This window comes from Camelus bactrianus, chromosome 32, assembly GCF_048773025.1.
Source record: "Camelus bactrianus isolate YW-2024 breed Bactrian camel chromosome 32, ASM4877302v1, whole genome shotgun sequence".
Taxonomy (NCBI): Eukaryota; Metazoa; Chordata; class Mammalia; order Artiodactyla; family Camelidae; genus Camelus; species Camelus bactrianus.
In genome coordinates, this window is record NC_133570.1 from 5,929,226 (window position 1) to 5,943,833 (window position 14,608).

The 14,608-nt window shown below is 39.2% G+C and overlaps 1 protein-coding gene and 2 non-coding genes across 4 annotated transcripts in view; 1 reads left to right on the forward strand and 2 right to left on the reverse strand.

Annotated features, from left to right (window-relative positions):
• The window catches only part of KNTC1 (kinetochore associated 1), a 67,841-nt gene that overhangs the window by 9,420 nt on the left and 43,813 nt on the right, over positions 1-14,608 (reverse strand). For both annotated transcript variants that reach the window (XM_074356488.1, XM_010969696.3), the window contains exons 45-60: positions 14,368-14,457; positions 13,423-13,594; positions 13,278-13,336; positions 12,916-13,132; positions 12,075-12,148; positions 11,147-11,357; positions 10,908-11,017; positions 8,553-8,599; positions 7,074-7,152; positions 5,744-5,862; positions 5,225-5,360; positions 4,256-4,351; positions 3,817-3,873; positions 1,097-1,151; positions 953-1,016; positions 105-234 (exon numbers count right to left, since the gene is read on the reverse strand). In XM_074356488.1, coding sequence (XP_074212589.1) covers positions 105-234; positions 953-1,016; positions 1,097-1,151; positions 3,817-3,873; positions 4,256-4,351; positions 5,225-5,360; positions 5,744-5,862; positions 7,074-7,152; positions 8,553-8,599; positions 10,908-11,017; positions 11,147-11,357; positions 12,075-12,148; positions 12,916-13,132; positions 13,278-13,336; positions 13,423-13,594; positions 14,368-14,457 — 1,716 coding nt within the window. The remainder of the gene's footprint in view (positions 1-104; positions 235-952; positions 1,017-1,096; positions 1,152-3,816; positions 3,874-4,255; positions 4,352-5,224; positions 5,361-5,743; positions 5,863-7,073; positions 7,153-8,552; positions 8,600-10,907; positions 11,018-11,146; positions 11,358-12,074; positions 12,149-12,915; positions 13,133-13,277; positions 13,337-13,422; positions 13,595-14,367; positions 14,458-14,608) is intronic.
• Positions 2,230-2,333, forward strand: LOC123612726 (U6 spliceosomal RNA). Its single transcript, XR_006720019.1, has one exon. It is a non-coding gene; the product is annotated as a U6 spliceosomal RNA (small nuclear RNA).
• TRNAA-AGC (transfer RNA alanine (anticodon AGC)) lies at positions 4,560-4,632 on the reverse strand. The gene has a single exon. It is a non-coding gene; the product is annotated as a tRNA-Ala (tRNA).

Sequence of the window (14,608 nt, forward strand, 5' to 3'; positions counted from 1 at the left end):
GCTTTACAGGTTTGGTGAAAAGGAAACGTAGCATTTTGTGGGGGACATGCAAATTGAGATCTTCCATTTCCCCGGCAGCCCCAGAAAAATAATTTGCAAGATACCTTTATTTGCTGGCGCCTTTTTTCCGAGTGGGGCATGAGCATTAGACAGGCTAATGCGAACGCCGGGAGCTCCAACTGGATGTACTGCCTGGCCACTCCAATCATGTCAAGATCATCTGAAACTGGACATCTTCAAGACAGCACGTTAGTCAGTTAATAACCTGTCAGGTTCACTAGATTACAATGGCCGTCCTAGTTTTCCACAGTGGTTACCTGGTCTGTGCTTTCAATAATTGTCTTTATTTATTTTTTGGTGGGGGGATGTAAATAGGTTTATTTACTTATTTATTTTTAGAGGAGGTACTGGGGATTGAAGCCAGAACCTCATGCATGCTAAGCATGCACTTCACCATTTGAGCTATATCCTCCCCCCTCAATAACTTTAAACATTAAAGTGCTGGTGCATAACATATGCCTAGTAACGAGTAACTTGAGCCTTTTAGTAGATCCTTTGTGGAATAAAAGAATCGAGCTACAGGAACACAGACTCCTGGTTGCAGCTATGATTGTCTCTGAAAGTCCACATGCGGCTAAAGACAAATACTCAGAAGACTCAAAATCTGTGAGATGACACTGTATGATTTACGGTAGTCACAGAAGGTACTCTATGCTTACACTGAAATTGGGTACAAATTTTAGAGAATGCATATTGAGTGTAAGTTCATTAGTTACACTGCATGTGGGAAAGTTGACATTGTAAAAACAATGGAGATATTTTATTTTCGATTCAAGTGATATACTTAACTTCCCTAGAAAAAGGAATTACTCATAAGGAATATCTATTAGGAAGGAATTTTATAAGCAACAAATTTGATTTCGTGTGCTAGGAGAACAAATAGTCTACTTACTCTAGAACAGCGATGAGACTCTGACAACAATCTGATAATTGACTGGGGCTTAAAGGACAAGAGGCTGAAAATAAAAAGCAACAATGAGTATATACCTGCAACTATGAAATGCTCTGTCAGCGTTTCAGGGGTTGAGAAACATACCTGAAAGTAGTGGTATCTGAACCACACGCTGCCACGCTTTGCTGAAGTAGGGGACCTGTGGAAACAAGGGTATTAAAGAAGTAAAGAATGTCTCGGATCTTATGAACTCTATTTTGTGGTCACAGAACAGTATACACTTGGAGCTCACGTTTTTGATGCTAAGACCAAAACCGTAAATTGATATTTCTCTGCTCTTAATGTTTAAAATTCTTGGATAATTTTCTTCCTAGCTATATTTCAGGATGTTAACATTCAGTCCTGGCTGATTCCTTCTTCTCATCGTTGTTATCATTATTTGCTCTGCAGCATACACTTCATTATTTTTATTTTTAAACTGAAGTATAGTTGATTTATCATAGTGTATTCGTTTCAGGTGTATAGCATAGTGGTTCAGTATTTTTATAGATTATACTCCATTAAAAGTCATTACAAGACAATGGCTACAATTCCCTGTGCTACACAGTATATCCTTGTTGTTTACTTATTTTATGTATAGTAGTTTGTACCTCTTAATCCCTTACCCCTAATTTGCCCCTCTCCCCTCTTCCATCTGCCCTTTGGTAACCACTAGTTTATTTTCTAGTGGTCTGTGAGTCTATTTCTGTTTTGCATATACACTCATTTGTATTATTTTTTAGATTCCACATATAAGTAATATCATATAGTATTTGTCTTTGTCTGACTTATATCACTAAGCATAATATTCTCTAGGTCTACCCATGTTGCTGTAAATGGCAGAATTTCATTCTTTTTATGGCTGAGTAATACTCCCTTGTGTATGTGTTTGTGTGTGTCTTTTTCCATTCGTCTGTTGATGGGCATTTGGGTTGCTTCCATATCTTGGCTACTGTAAATCGTGCTGCTATGAACACTGAAGTGCATGTATCTTTTCATGATTCATTATTGTTCCACTTGGGAAAAGTGTCAGAACCCAAATCAGAAAACAAAATTTATACTAAATCTATTATGTGCCAGGAATTGTGCTAGGATCATAGGAAAGAGGTAAGGAGAGAAAGAATTTCAATAAATGAATAAGGCAACATGTACATTTCCATCAGTAGAGGAGTGGTCAAATAACTCATGACACATTTTATTCCATATTTTGGAGAATAATTAAGAGTTAAAAATACTGAGTGCTCACTTTGGCAGCACATATATTAAAATTGGAACAATACAGAGATTAGCATGGTCCCTGCATAGGGATGACACACATATTCGTGAAGCGTTCCATATTTTCATTGGTTCCGATGTCAAAAAAAATTATCAGAAGACATACAACAAAAGTTAACAACTGTTAATTCTGGGTGGTGAAAAGCTGGGTGATTATTACCTAGTTCTTTGTACTTTTCTGTATCATCTCTCATTTCCGCAAAACAGAAAGTATAATTTAAGAAGAAGAAAAAAATTAGATATCTTAAAAGGTTAAATAGTTATCCTAAGACCCAACAATCCCACTCCTAGGTAAACACTCAAGAGAAACAAAAACGTATGTCCACATAAAAACTTGTACACGAATGTTCACAGAGCAGCATTACTCATAATAATCAAAAAGCGGGAGAAACCCAACTATCCATCAGCTGAAGAATGGACAAATAAAATGTGGTCTATCCATATAATGGAACATTATTCAGCAATAGAAAGGAATGATGTACTGATACCTGCTATAATGTAGCTGAACCTAAAAAACTTTATAAGTGAAAGGACAAAAGGCTACATGTTATATGATTCCATTGATATGAAATGTCCAGAATAGAGAAATCCATAGAGACAGAAAGTTGATTAGCGGTTACCAGGGGCTGGGGCGGGGTGGGTAATGAATGATTTACTAGTGGACACAGGATATATTTTTGGAATGAAGAAAATGTTCTAGAATTAGATAATGGTGATGGTAACACACTTTGTGAATATACTAAAAGCCACTTAATTGTACGCTTTAAAAGGGTAAATTTTACATGCAAATTATATTTTAATAACAAAAAAGATAAATCTGTATGTGCTGATATGAAACAATCTTCAAGACTTGTTCATATACCGTTGTTACTATGGAAAAAAAAGACTTTAGAATGTGACTGCATTTATAGGTACAAAAATGAATATATACACACATAACGCACACTTTATGACACATATACATGTACACACCTGATTATAATAGGAAAGCTCTAGAAGAAAACATAAATTATAAACAGTAATTACTTCTGGGGAGATAAGCGTGAAAAAGCAAAATGGTAAAAGAAAATGTTCATGTTTTACTCAGCATATTTCTATACTGTTCTAATTACTTAAACTAAGAATGAATTATATAATTCTATTATATACATTACACTATATATACATATATATAGTGATTATGTATGTGAACAACATGTGAGATTTAAAAAAGATGAGTAAGATAGGGTCTCTGACTTTAAGGCTCTTCAGAGTCCAAGAGGGGCAGCTGAAAGTTTTAATTACACCATGATCAGCGTTACAGTTGAGCCAAAGTGTTTCAAGGGCATCAATGAAGATATGAAGCATGAGGCCTGGAGAACTGGGGAAAGTAATGTCTTGGTAGAGGTGCCGTCAGAGCTGTGTATTCCAGGTCCAGGCACCATATTAATGGAACAGCATCCAGCAGCTTCACTGAGGAGCTGACTACTTAATCCAGTGTACCCAGAGGTCACAAGGCCAGCGAGTATAAAGATTAAATTCCATGAAATCTACTTTAGAAAAGTACATACCTGCCATAAAGGATGGATGCTAGAAATGGCTGTTAAAACCTTCCTTAGGTAAGGAATCTGAAAAAATAAAACACAAATGTTCTGAAGATCACCAAGATGGAAAATTCCAGTGTGAAATATTGGACTCTTAAGCTTTAAAAAGGAGTATCAGTAAAATTTATCTTCCATGAGGACCACCAGAGAAGGTAACTTACAAATTCACAAACATCAAAAAAAAGGCCAGGGAACTTCCAGTTGATTCCAGTGAAATTTGTGTCAGTTCTGAGTTTGCATTTTCTCTGGCCTAACACCAAGTTCTTTCAGTTGGGCATGGACCCAGTGAGAGTGAATGTGTTCAGCGTACATCAGTTCAATAACAAGTATCAGTGCAAAATGTCTGGGAGATGCTGTGCAAAATCTTTAAAATACACTGCAGTCTAGGGCACTGAATCTTACTTACCATACTGAAGCCAAGAAGCTTTTGTAAGAGTCCATTCCAAAGCGGCAGGTCATAGATTTTGTATTCCAAACAAAGCTCAGTCACCAACCTTACTGCCTGAAGCCGGGGGGAAAAATCATAGTGTTTCACCAGTAAATTAAACCACCTTTTGAAAAGTAGGGCAGCTGAAGACAAAACACTTTTTTTTTAAAGCCTACTTGTTTGAGCTTATGGTATTTTTTTAATTCTTTTTTTTTCTTTTTTAAGCAGTCTATTCATTTATTTTGGGGAGGTAATTAGGTTTTTTTGTTTATTTATTTTTAAATGGAGGTACTGGGGATTGAACCCAGGACCTCGTGCATGCTAAGCACGTGCTCTACCACTGAGCTATACCCTCCCCTCAAAATACACTTATCAATCAAAGTGTCTGTTGCCTAATTTCAATGAAGGCCCTCATCTCTCTAGTGAAAGATAAAAAAAAAAAAAAAGATTATTCTTTTTCTTTCTTGCTGTTATGGACTCACAAACAACACCTCAGGCTTTCCCTTCCTTTTTAATTCCTGTTCAAAAACAGTCTGCCTGGTGGGCCCACACCCTGCCTGCCCTGGGCTCCAACTGCCTCAGAGACTAAATCCCCGTCGGCAACTAGGAGGGAGAGAAACATCACTCCCTGCACAGGGACAGTCTTCGCCCTGTCTGGATGAGGACTGGCCGGCCTCGGGGAGGAATCAGGAAAGTGCTCTGTCTTGTAGGCAGGGAGGGCTTCAGGCCTCAGGCTTTAAGAGAGAGAGGTAAGGGGGCTTCCAAGGTGCCTTGTCACCTGCCAGGACAGGAAAGCAGGAAAGCCCTCGGAGCAGTAGACCTGCTCAGGAATGAAGAGCTTCTCCGGTTTTGTCCTTCAGCAGTCTGAGTGGTGGCAGGCGGCTGAGTGAACACAGCAGCGTCTGAGAAGACGGAGGCCCCCACTGTCGGGTGACCTGGTGTACGTACCATGGGTTCATGGCTGTGGTTCTTCCATAGACCCTTGATCATCCCTTCTTTAGGACTGTTGCAAAACAATTCATACGTGATGGGGATATTCAAGGTCTCAAATGATGCCAGAAAAGTTACAGATTTCAAATAAGATCTGGAAAACAGGCATGTGTGGGAATCATCCTCAGAGGCCACATTTACGATAAAAGCCGTCACTTGGAAATACTTGGGCCAGTTTGTTATTAAATGTCTATTTTAGGCTTCCAAATTTAGTCATGGAATATTATTAGAAAGAAATCAGTTTGAGCAAGATGAAGGAAATGTTCAGTTTCTAAATGTTTCGAAGAATCAAGGGAAATAAGACGTTCTTAAAGGCCTGTTCCCTCTTTGCCAGACGCTGAGGGCACTCGAGGCAACAGAAACACGTGGACACGGCCCGTTACTAACACGCTCTTCCGAACTAAGGGGCTTCAAATGTTATGCTTCCAAAGAATGATCTGTTTCCTGTTCTTAATACAATTTTAAAATCCCGCTTACCTCACTTCTTCAATGGGTTTTTTGAAGAGAGATTCTATGGTTTCCTTGTCGGCCAAATAGAGGAGGCACTGCAGAGCCCGCGTTCTGTGGGCGAAAGTGAGCTGGCGCACGCCTAGCGTCTGCAAGACCAGAGGAGGTTTGGAGAGCTGCGCGTGTGTTCAAGTTGGGTAACTGAGTTTCAATCTAGGTGACGTGAACCACTTCAGTTTTTAAAAACTCACAGTCCATCTCTGCCCTTAGGGAGTCAGTGGTCCTCAAAGTGTGTTCCAAGGACCCCTGCGTGGAGTGGGTGGGGGGTTCCTCGCACTCTTTCAGAAAGAAAATGGTCAAAACCTTGTACTCATACTATGGTGGTATCTGCCTTTGACACCACGTTAACGTCTGCACTGACTGTGCAGAAGCACTGGAGGGTGAACGGCAGGAACACCTGACTGCCGGGGCAGCCACTGCATGCTTCACGTCAGCAGTACTGAAAGTAAGGGACGTCCACTTAAGACGGTTCTTGATGAAGCCGTAAAGATTCATTTTAATAAGCCTCAACTCCTGAGGATACTACTATGAATTCACATTTGAATACGTGTTAATTATTAATTAATCAGAATGTATTCATTAACGTTCCGTGTGACAGAATGGGACATACATGTAAAGCACACCGCGGGGCAATGGGTGTTTCAGGGAAAGGCGCTTGTGTGACCGAGCTGGGAGCTGGCCAGGCACTTCTCACAGAACTCTGTCCTCACTGGAAAGAATGACTGTCAGATAAACTAACATGCAGAAAAAAACAAGGGATTTTTTGCACCCTTGCTGGCAAGGACATACAGCCAGCGTCTCAGCCTTTGCCCCTTTCTTCCTTCTGTCCTGTCTACACCTTTCTTCTCCAGCTGCCGCAGGGAGCTTTCCTATATGCAAAAGCCTGAAGGCCAAAGAGGCTGCGGCTGCCTTCAGGGAACTCGGAGAGTTTGGTCTAGCAAGAGTTCAGTGAGGAGGGCAGGTGAGACAGGTCATGCAGGGTGGAGCCTTCCCAGGCCAGCTGGTCTGGGCTCCTGGTGTTAGGAATGCTGCCCGGCCAGGGCGTTAAAGCAGCGAATGTGGGTAACCCGTGGGAACTGCTGACTCGGTGTACAAAGGAGGATGTTTCAGAAGCCAGCACTCAGTGGGGCTCAGCAGATAACACAACCCTCGTTTATAGGGTGAGACATACTTGGAGTAAGTAAATAAGTGAGCACTATCTTAATCATCTGTCAATGAAATCAAGCACAGTAAAACTGCAGGGAAAAAAATGTTAAGCTGAGATGCAAAGATGAGTCTTGACTAAGTTTCTAGGGCTTACGGTTGTAGCTGACGTTGCAAATACAAACAGCATTCTTGAACTATAATCAATCGGACGAGACAGAAGGAGATACAAGACTCTGAAAAAAAAAAAAAGTTTAACTACATTTAGGTTTTAATTTACGAGTGGTAGACCAGCAGAACAAGACAGCTGTTTTACTGCACATAGAAAAAGTCATTAGGCATTCCAAATAGGCTGAAAGGTTTATGAGTCAAGGATATTTTTACTTTCCCCCTTAAAGGATACTTAATTTTTTCTTGAGTTTCTTCATAGGTAAAGAAGAGAAGAATAACAAATGTCAGGCCTCAGTCTTCTCATCTATAAAGTGGCTAGTCAACCTCTGATCATTTAAATTCTCTCTAGTTAAGCAATTACTACAAACCACGGCTGCAAAGTACACTGAATACTGCACATGGAAACTTCTGTGTTAGTTGAAGGACCTTGGTAGCGGCACATTTCAACCTCTGGACTCAGGGCTGACTGGCCCGCTCTGGAGAAGGGCGAGATGGAGCAGGTGTACTGGAAGAGTGTGGGGGAGCCTCCAGCGGGAAAAGCTACGAAGTTACGAGGTTGGCCTGAAGTACCCTTTGGGATCTCCTTCTTGGGCTATTTTCTCTTTCTCTCTCCTCCTGAACTGTTTCCCTCTAAGCCCTTCCAGGGGGCTGGTTCAGTGAGATGCCCCAGGTGCTACCTCTTGCTTAGACAAAGGTGTCCCTGCCCTTAAAAGACAGGGCAAGGAAGAGGGGCTGCCCAGAGGAAAGGAGGGCATGGAGGGGGTACGAGGCCAGTTCTGCCCAAACCAGGAGAAATTCTTTTCCAGGGTTTATCTTTCCATTTCCTCTCTGACTATCCGATCTCCAGGGCCGATGCAGGGTATAGTTTCATGAGTGACCTGACCTGCTTTTGGTCTAGGCTGGGATGGCAAAAAGCTGGCATGTGCGCCACCACCCCCTCTCCCATGCCTATGGCAAGCATCATTAATGGATTACCACTTTCTTTTTGATGGGAGCACAGACTGTCTTCTCAAGAGCAAGCCACGACCCAATCAAACTTGGCACAGTACGTGAGGCTAATGTGCCTTTCTTGGTCTCAGTCTTGGGTTAGAAGGGAAAAAGGAAATCCCAGTGGCCCTTATCTGAACCAGCCTGGCTCGCCAGGGAGAGGGAACACATAGGGGTCCGGGGCCAGAGTCCTAGCTAATAGAAGGGTTTTCCTTTGCTTGAGGTACATTCTCTACTAAAGATGTTCTAGCAGGAACTCACTGAGGGTTCAAAAGTTCTGGATCTTGGTTGTTTCTTGTTTTTCCACTAGAGATACTTAAACACACTCACGGTCATATATCAACGAACTGATTCTTCTCAGAGGTTCTGCTCTAAGTTATAGCAAGAAAGTCTTTTCAAAACCAACCTCTGACACATTAGTTGGTAAGATTCCTACTGGGCAGCAGGATGTGGACAAATGTAAGTAAAGGAAGAATACCTTTGTAGTGCTTCATCTTCTTGAAGTTCAAATAATTCTGACGATTTCTTTGAAATAGTAGGAAAAAAAAGTTAAAAACTAAATAAAGTTGACTGACTACATAAGCTTAAGAAAGTCTATTAGATGAAAAACCTAATATACAAAATTACGTTTACAGACAAGAAATTACATTGTAATTCATTACTTTATGAGAAGGTTCTTGCTTAGTAAATAGGTTTACGGACATTTATTCAGTCAACAAACATTTACTGAGCACTTACTATGTGCCAGGCATGATTCTGGCATGTGGGTTGGCTGAGTGTATAAAACAAATATTCCTGTCCTCCTGGAGCTTATGTTCATTGGACAATTTTAAAAAGGAAGGGCTCCATGAATTTTAAATAAGTTGTCCATTAATTGAGTATATATTTATTGGGACTTACAAAGCAATGCCTTAGGTGCTATATGTACAGACAGTTCTTGGTCTCAAGGGACTTTGTTTACTCCTCCAAATTTACGTATAAGTTAAAACATGCTGGCTTCTGAGTCAACTACAGATTCTACATGGCCTAGATATGCTTGCAACTTCTCTGTTTCTATTGATACACAGTCCTTGCTCTTGGTAAATACTCAAAAAATGCTCGTTAAGTTGAATGCAAAGTGACACAAACACTACTAGTTAAAAATCTAACGTCATGTCACTTATGCTATTTGTTTACAAACTGACTTTATTTTTCAAGGCTATCTGCTTAGGTGGATAGAAGAAACATAGAACCTCCCTAATTAAGTTCTGCCTGAAAACTCAATGCAGTGCCTGAAACAGTGCAGAAAATCCTGCATTTGGATTGCTGAATCCCATCATAAATTTAGATGTTAATGGCATTATTTCTAAAAAAAAACTGACATTATGTGCCTCCCTATGTGACACACTGAAAAGAACACATTACCTATAGAGTACTGTTACCAAAAATGCACAACCTGAATCTAATCATGAGAAACATCAGTAAACCCAGAATGAGACATCTTACAAACCCAATGGACTGCACCCTTCAAAAATGTCAAGGTCCAAACACAGATAAAATGGATTCAAGTAAGAATCATTAAGAAATGCTAAACTAGGGCATACGTGTGGTGCAGGGAGGAGTTTGAAGAGGAACAGGATACTATATTGTCTCAAAATATCCCCCCTGGTAATTATAAAAGGAAATAGAGTAACTATGTAGTAGAGAAATAGACAATAGCTTAACCAAGTTCTCTAAGTTAACGTTTCCCTATTAGGGTCAAGGGACATGATGTGCCTCCATATGTCACACCCTGAGAAGGACAGAGGATCGCTCAGGGGATACTCTGGCCAAAATGCATAATTCCAATCTTATCACGAGGACAGGGACAAACCCAAAATGAGGAGGGGCTGATAAAATAACAGGCCTACGCTGTTAAAAAATGTCAGTGTTATGAAAGACAAAGAAAAGTTATCGAACTATTCTACAGTAAGAGAGACTGGAGATTTAACAAATATTTGCAAAACAATCCTGGACTAGATCCCGGTCCCAGAGGAAAAAATTGCTATAAAGAATATTATTGGCACAACTGGTTAAACTACAACATGGACCATAAATTTAAATACATATTATAAATGTATCAATATTAAATTATCTGATTTTGATAATTATACTATAGTTAAGTAAGAGAAGATCCTTGTTCTTAGTAAATATGTAATTATTAAGGAGTATAAAGGGGCAGGACACATGTAATTTACTCTCAAATGGTTCAGAAAAACGTGATGGGTCAGGGGGAGGGTACAGCTCAGTGGTCGAGTGCATGCTTAAGGTCCTGGGTTCAATCCCCCAGTACCTCCTCTAAAAATTAATAAAGAAATACACCTAATAACCCACCCCACCAAAAAAAAGGAAAAAAAAAAAAAAAAAAAAGGAAAACATTATGAGTATATATACCATAGGGAGAGTGATGAAACAAATGTGGCAAAGTGTTAAAAACTGATAGATGTGGGTGAAGGAGATATACAGGGAATTTGTTTATACTATTCTGGCAATTTCTCTGTATCTCAAAAATTAATGAAAAAAATAACCACATGAACCTGAGTCTAAGAATAGGCCATTTCTTTTATATAAGAATTCGTCTGGCATCATCAATTAAAAAGTAGAACAGCTGCAAAACAACATTTAAAGGAAAAGAAAAAGTAAACCACCCCATTAAAACTCATCAGGTAACAGAAGGTATTAAAATGCTCAATGTTCCTTCTAAGATTTTATGCCCTAATTAGAAGTTCTATCAGTGTGGGACGAAATGAGCAGCTTTTGAGAAGAGGCCATGAGCTCCCAATCAACAGCAGACCCTCCCAGAGTGAGGACTTACTTCACCAGGTTTGGTGGACGGGCACAGCCATTTTTCCAACAGCATGTCCCAGACTTTCTCCAAATTAATTTCATTGACTTCGGCTATTTCTTTAGCGGCTGCGTGAATATCTAAGATATTCAAGATAAAGAATTAAAAAAAAAAAAAAAGAAAAATTCAAGTTTTCAATGCAAGATACTCCGGGGAACCAAAAGGATAGTTCTCTTTGGACAAAAAGATAAAAAGGGCTTTGCCCTCACCGGGATAATCTTTGCCAGATGGATTCTGAATTCTGTGATTTATGCTGGGATGTTCGTACAGACTGACGATGAGATGTGCTGGTTTTCCAATTGCTCTTAAATACTCTGCAGTGTTCAGCTTGTGGGCTATGAGCACAGCTTCAGTGCCGGATCGCCGGTACTGGATGTGAAGCTTCTTCAACAGAGCTTCAGCTTTTTCACGTGTTTCATCCTGTTAAAACATTCCAATCAAAACGAAAATCTTGTTTTCTAAATCTCAGCTGAGACTAAGAACCCATCTTTATCAAACAAGGTCCCTGCCTGACTTAGTTACATCCTTAAGTATCTATACAAAACCTCATCTTCTTTCTCCATTTTAGGCATCTAAACCTTGAAGACACCCACTGCCAGAGCATGATGAGAAGGTATGCTAGGAGAGCACAACTTAAATTAAAAAGAAAGAGGACTCTGCACCCCAATGTTCATAGCAGCACTATGTACAACAGCTAAGACATGGAAGCAACTTAAGTGCCCATTGACAGATGAATAGATAAACTAGATGTGATATACATACACAATGGAATACTACTCAGCCACAGAAATGAATGAAATCTTGCCGTTTGCAACAACATGGATAAACCAGATATAGAGAACAAACTAGTATTCACCAGTGGGAAGAGGGAAGGTGGGAGGGCAAAATGGTAACGGAATAAGAGGTACAAACTACTACATCTAAAACAAATTAGCTACAAGGATATACTGTATAGCACAGGGAATGTAGCCAGTATTTTATAAAAACTTTAAATGGAGTATAATCTATAAACTGTGAATCACTATGTTGTATACCTGAAGCTAATATGATATTGTAAATGAACCATACTTCAATTAAAAGGAAAATAAAGGAAAGAGAAAAGAAAGAGGAGCCTTCAATCTTAAAATTCAGGCACACCTGAGATGGGATGTTCTGTAGCCACCTCTCAGCTAAATACAGGCAGAATTTCAAACTGGACATCTTGAAGGAACCTAAACAGATAAAGAAAAGATTTATAAGCAAATCTGAATCCTTCTAAGAGAAAGTATTTTAGTCAAATTATCCACTTTTCAAAAAATTATAAAAACGCACATTCATAGTAAAAGACAATTTAAACAGGACAAAAAGAAACAAAAGCCCAGAGGCCCTCCTCTTCAGCTCTGTTCCTATTCCCTAGATCCTTATATTCCATGCACACACGTGCATGCACAAGCTTTCTAACCCAGATAGGATAAGATCATATGCACAGTAAAATTTGCTGTTCTAAGATAATATATATCTTGGATGTCTTTTCAAATCAATGATGTGGTATTCCATCCTAAGAATAGGTTTTTTAATTTTTTTAACCAGTTCCCAACAAACAAGCATTTTAAAAAAAGTTACTTTCAATTTTTGTTACAACCAAAAACATGGCAATAAGTGCCTTTGTTTGTGCACTGGTTTGGTCACGTGACAATACTAAGGCTTCATTATAGAAAATACATATGGCTGGGTGGGAGGAAGTGTTAATCACTTCACCTTCCAGCTGGACAACGCCAGTACCCCTGCGCCCCAAGCAAGCAGCACGGAAACTTGCTTACTTCACTGGGGCCCCTTTTACACTCAGCAATGCCGCAGGGGAGGGGAGGGGGCACCCACATTTTTAAGCTATCACATTGCTTCTCCTTAGAGATACAAAAGGAGTACTTTTTTTTTTATTACAAGTTCCAAAAACCACACAGCTGACGATTTTAAGCCAAATTAAAGGAAGAATCCATACCTTCTGGGACATCCTGGGCCAGACTGATGGCAATGGCGACAGCCCACTCTGGGTTAACTATAGACAACAAGTAGGACTCAATGGTCTGAGTGATCTTTGTTACCTCCTTGTTAATCAGGGTCGAGGATTTAGCTTGTGTTAACTTCAGAAGCTTTGGCTTCAGTTTTTTTTCAAAGACGTGTTTGGCTGTAGACACGTACAGGGTGTCCAAAGAGAACTTCCAAGGAAGGAAAAGAAGAGTGAAAGCTGACTTATATGTTTGCCTTTAAGGGTTTTACATGAAAGCAGCCTAAAAGCCTTCTTCATGGGATCTGAATGAATTACAGGATAAAGGTATAACTTACAAAGTTTGAACCCATTACCTTCATTAATTTAGAAATTAAGAGCAATGTTGGGAAGGATTCTTCACTGAGTTCTGTAGCTAGAAAGGAAACAAAGACAGTATGATTTATCTAAGAAAAAGATTTTGGCTATTCAGTACCATTCATAAGAAGTCAACGAACGTACAGAGAATTTTCCAAAAGTTCTGCGCTGTGCCGAAGAATATTAGGTGAAAGGGCAGTCTAGTTTGGGCAGCTGATGGCAAAGTTATTACGTGCTCCAGCAAATACTGGTATTCTAGGTCCACTGGAGGAGAAAGTCTTCTGTATGACTTCAAGTGTTTCAGAAGACTCAACGCCTATATTAAAAATAAGAAAGTATTTTCCTGTGAGATTAAACCAATCGCTAAGAGTTTTAAAAGCACCTAATTCTATACTGTCATAGGATTCTATTCCTGGGACGGTATCATTCTCATAAAGATGATCAAAACCTTTTGTAGTTTTACCTTTAATGCAATTCTTCTCAACTATAACGCTTGTGATCATTAAAGAAATTACACTAGGAGAAACCAGTGGAACCCTGTTGTTGGTAAGATGTTTTGTAAACAAGAGTTTGGAAGTTCTCTGTGCTCGCTTCAAATAGTTTAAGAGCAATCTCAAAATATTTGATTTCACTTTAACCACATAGGCAGTAGATCTAAAATTAACCCTCTAAATCCCTTTCCTATCTTAAGTATATATCTTATATTTTGGGGGCTTGCATAACTTTTGGAATCACCCCATTTTCTCTTAATTTTAAAAATCCAATTTAAAAAGATATTAAAAACTCCTATGACCAAAATTTGGAAACGACTAATAAGTTATTGAAAGCACTGAAACAGAATTGAGTCTGGACCTACCTACTAGTCTAGAAGGCTGAACCTGACTCTGGGTCCCACATACTTCGAGTTTTTTTGCCAGATGACAAATAAAAATCTTATTACTTCTTTTTTTTTAAACAAAAGGAAATAGAGTAAAAAATGTACAGTTTAAAGGGAACTCAGAGGACATTCCGGAAAGACATGAGGTAACTGTAATGTTTTAACGATCCAAATGCAAACATAAATTTAAAACCTGTATTTGTTATTTATACCTGATTAATATTAATGTTGGTTATCTTTTCATCAGCTCTTTCGATAACTTTCAGGACAACTTCAATCATTTCATAATCATAGGGGTCCAACTGCATAAACACAAAAACATATCAAAACTGGAGAAGACATTGCCAGGCTGGTCAATGGTTTTATTCAGTTACATTCATCAGCACAGATTACGAATGTAACATCTCAGTGCACTACAATATTAAATTAGATTATTCTTTAACAATCTAAATT